Here is a 3,439-nt window from a genome sequence, read left to right as displayed (position 1 = left end):
GCGGGGGAAAGGCGGGCGGGGGGGGGGGGGGGGGGCTGCTGCTCGGGGACTGGCTGAGCATTGGTCGACAGGTGGTGAGCAATTGCATTGTGCATCGCTTGCTTTGTCTATTCTTTTATTATCGTTATTATTATTACTGTTTTATTTTATTTCAATTATTAAACCATTCTTATCTCAACCCACAAGTTTTCTCACTTTTACTTTTCCGATTCCCTCCCCCATCCCACCGGGGGGCAGGGGAGTGAGCAAGCGGCTGTGTGGTGCTCAGTTGCCGGCTGAGGTTAAACCACAACAGATATAAAAGTGAATATAAAAATCTACTAAGTATGTCATAGTAAAATGACCATGAAAATACAGAAAGGAAACAAACAAACAAACAAAAAAGACGAAGTTAAAATCACCCATTTGAATTAATTTGGAAATGAACTGAAAGGAATTAAATCAAAGAATTGATGAAAAAAAAAAAAGAAGCGTAGAGCTGGGGGATGGTCACATTTTACTTAGCTAAGCTTTCTGAGTTTTCTTGAATTGTAACCCAATATAGAATGACTGTGGTACTCAATTCTGGAAAGGAAGAAAGAGGTATTCATCCTCCCAGTCGTTACCCAACAACAGTTATGACCTCCTGACAACTTACAGATAGAAACAAAGTATTCCTGGTTTGCGTTTTGGCTAATCATGGACAGCTTTTGCTAAAGGGTCTTGGTGTGCCCTTTACTGGCACTATAGTCACCTCTATTTGCACAAATAAAGACATTACAGTAGTTATATTAACCAACATAATTAAAACTTTAAAAATAGAACATCTGTAAATGGTCAAAAGAAAGTGCATCAGGAAGGTTACTTCACACTCCAGTTGCCTTTTATAGGAATTCTTTCACTTTCCAGGAATAGATGAGGTACAGGATAATGTGCCTGATTCCAGTCCCCCTACAGGCAAGGTGAGTCTAATGAGAATGAGAAATAGTACAGACCTAACACTCTCTAATGAGAATAGCACAGACCTCAAACGAACCATTGGTTTTGCTCCATATGCACTAAGTTTTTTATTATAATAACTTTCTGACTCTTTCATACTCTGGTTTGCAGACTCAAACATCTCATTTCATGCGTTACAAGTTTATCCTTCTCAAAGGGCTTTTCTGTAGTGTGTTTTTTTAACATGTAAGAGAGAACAAAAATGGTGTCCTGTAACATTTTCTCATCTGTTGCTCCTTTCCCTCTGCTCCAAGCTAAGTATCTCAGGGGAGCTTAAGGCCAACTGCACTATCTGTACTGCAGATGCTGGCCCATCTCATGATGTACCCTGGAATTCATGTACGACTCTGAGGAGACTAGACATATACATTCCATTTATCCCCAAGCTGCATACTAGCATAAAGCCACAAATGCACATAAAGAAGAGCAAAAAAAAGGGGGGAGACAAAATTTCTAGGCAGCAAAGAGATTTAGATGAACTGGAAGTATTATCTATAGACACTATGCATCTCATTTTGTTTAGAAATTGATCATGAACAGATAACTTGTATTAAATTAATTTCCATTCTTAATTCTCTGAATAAGAGTTTAAATCAATCTATTTGGATTTAAGTTTTTATTATATGTTCCTAGAAAGCACTCATAGTCAAATCACTGGAGCAGTAAATCTACTGAGGAGCAGAAGTAAGTATTGTAGGGACAGCAGGAGACAGCAGATGATAAAGAAATATCCCATGACACAATGCATTTGTTGTCTGTGCTGTCATTACTTCTTGCCAAAAAAATAATGGCTTAACATATCTCTTCTCCATCTCTGCTTCCGATAAAAATCTAGTACTTACTCAACAGCATAAGAATGTAACCAGATCTGATCAAAGGTCTAGCCAGTTAGCTTTCCTTTGACAGAGATGAACAGTAGAAGGCTAAAGAAGAGTTTAGAACAGGGTATTGCGGTATTTCCTCAGTAAGGAACCCCCTAAGCTTCCAAGAGCTCACGACCAGAAACCTTGAGCGTCTGGCCCTGTTACAGTAGCTGTGTTTTTAATAATCTTTGACATGCTTTTTGTCATGAATTTGCCTTATTTGACTCTTTGAACACATGCAGGCTTTTGTTATCTGTATTATATTGTGCCAGTGGGTTTCAGACTTTAACTAAATATTGCATGAAAAGGAACCTCACAAAAAGTACCTCCAAAAATATTTTAAATTAAAAAATATAACTTTACAAGCCAAACTCAGCCAGGAATTAGCTGTGGGTGGTTTTAACTAAGCTCTGGCATTTGTCTGAGAAGAATTTTCATGATGTCTAAATTAAGAATCTTTTCCCATCTGAACCACCATATGGAAATGCTTGTAATAAAAAGTCTAGAATTACTGAAATACTGTGTTTCTTGCTAGGCAGCTCTGCAGACCAAATGGTGCACTGTAACGTAATGTAAAAAAGAGATTAGTGACTTACTCAATTCATATCATGTAAATGATAGCAGCATAGGATATCTCACGTTGAACGTTACTCACAACTGCTCTAAGGCAATCATTATGCCACAATATGAATACATTAACATTTGATAATTTCTAGTATCTTTTAACATATAGTATCTACAGTTATCTGAAATTAACTCTTTTAAACATGCTACTTGAGAAAAGCAAAACCCAACAAATTAAGCACTGTACAATTATAGCAGAATATTTAATTCTACCAGAGAAATAACACACCAAGATTTGCCGTGAAACAACATCTTTAAAGCATTCAGTATGCAGTAAGCATGCCATTTACCTTTTGAAGATATATTAGCATTACAGGGCTGTACCACTACTTGTCTACTTCCTAATATATACCTCTTTCCATTGTTGCTTCTCCACATCCTTTGCTGGGATGAGTTTGCAAAGGGGCAGCTCCGTGCCATACTACTGTAAGGTAGCACGCTAAGGAAACGCACACGCTCTCAAGTACAGTGCTTCTGCAGGCTGATGCAGCACCCAGAGCTGCAGGAAACACAAAGCAAGAGCTAACCTGCCATCCCTTAGGAGACACGCTGCAAGACAGCGCACTACTAAGGCCCCAGAAGAGAAAGCTCGGGACAGACCACCCTGCTCCCCCCCTCAGCGCTGAAACCAAGCACCTCCGCCGGCACTTTCACCGCAGCTACGGTAAAGGGCTTGTTCTCAGCTTTGAACACCCGAGACAAACCACAGGATTCTGTGGGGCAAATCCTCAACCCAGCGGAATCGACGGCAACGTTAATACCGACGGGTACAACCTGATTGTGCGCTTACTTCGTTGGCAACCTTTCTATAACCAAAAAAAGGAGAAATAGAAATTGAGTCTCCGGGGCATCCTGATGACGATGACGACTGGTACCTGGGGCCAGTCCGTCCCAGCTAAGAGAGAGAAGGCCAGCTGCCCGGCGGGAAGGCCACCGTCTCCGAGGGGCCCCGCCGCCCACCCAGCGACGCCGCC

At 40.7% G+C, this 3,439-nt stretch overlaps 1 protein-coding gene across 1 annotated transcript in view; it reads right to left on the bottom strand.

The window, feature by feature from the left end:
* The window catches only part of CFAP46 (cilia and flagella associated protein 46), a 98,243-nt gene that overhangs the window by 93,677 nt on the left and 1,127 nt on the right, over positions 1-3,439 (bottom strand). Inside the window, exon 2 of the mRNA XM_009326000.1 lies at positions 3,240-3,271. Coding sequence (XP_009324275.1) covers positions 3,240-3,271 — 32 coding nt within the window. The remainder of the gene's footprint in view (positions 1-3,239; positions 3,272-3,439) is intronic.

The sequence above is a fragment of the Pygoscelis adeliae genome, unplaced genomic scaffold (assembly GCF_000699105.1).
Source record: "Pygoscelis adeliae isolate BGI_AS28 unplaced genomic scaffold, ASM69910v1 Scaffold4, whole genome shotgun sequence".
NCBI classification, from domain to species: Eukaryota; Metazoa; Chordata; class Aves; order Sphenisciformes; family Spheniscidae; genus Pygoscelis; species Pygoscelis adeliae.
Note: the sequence above shows the minus strand (reverse complement) of the source record. Positions and strands in the feature narration are given on the sequence as shown.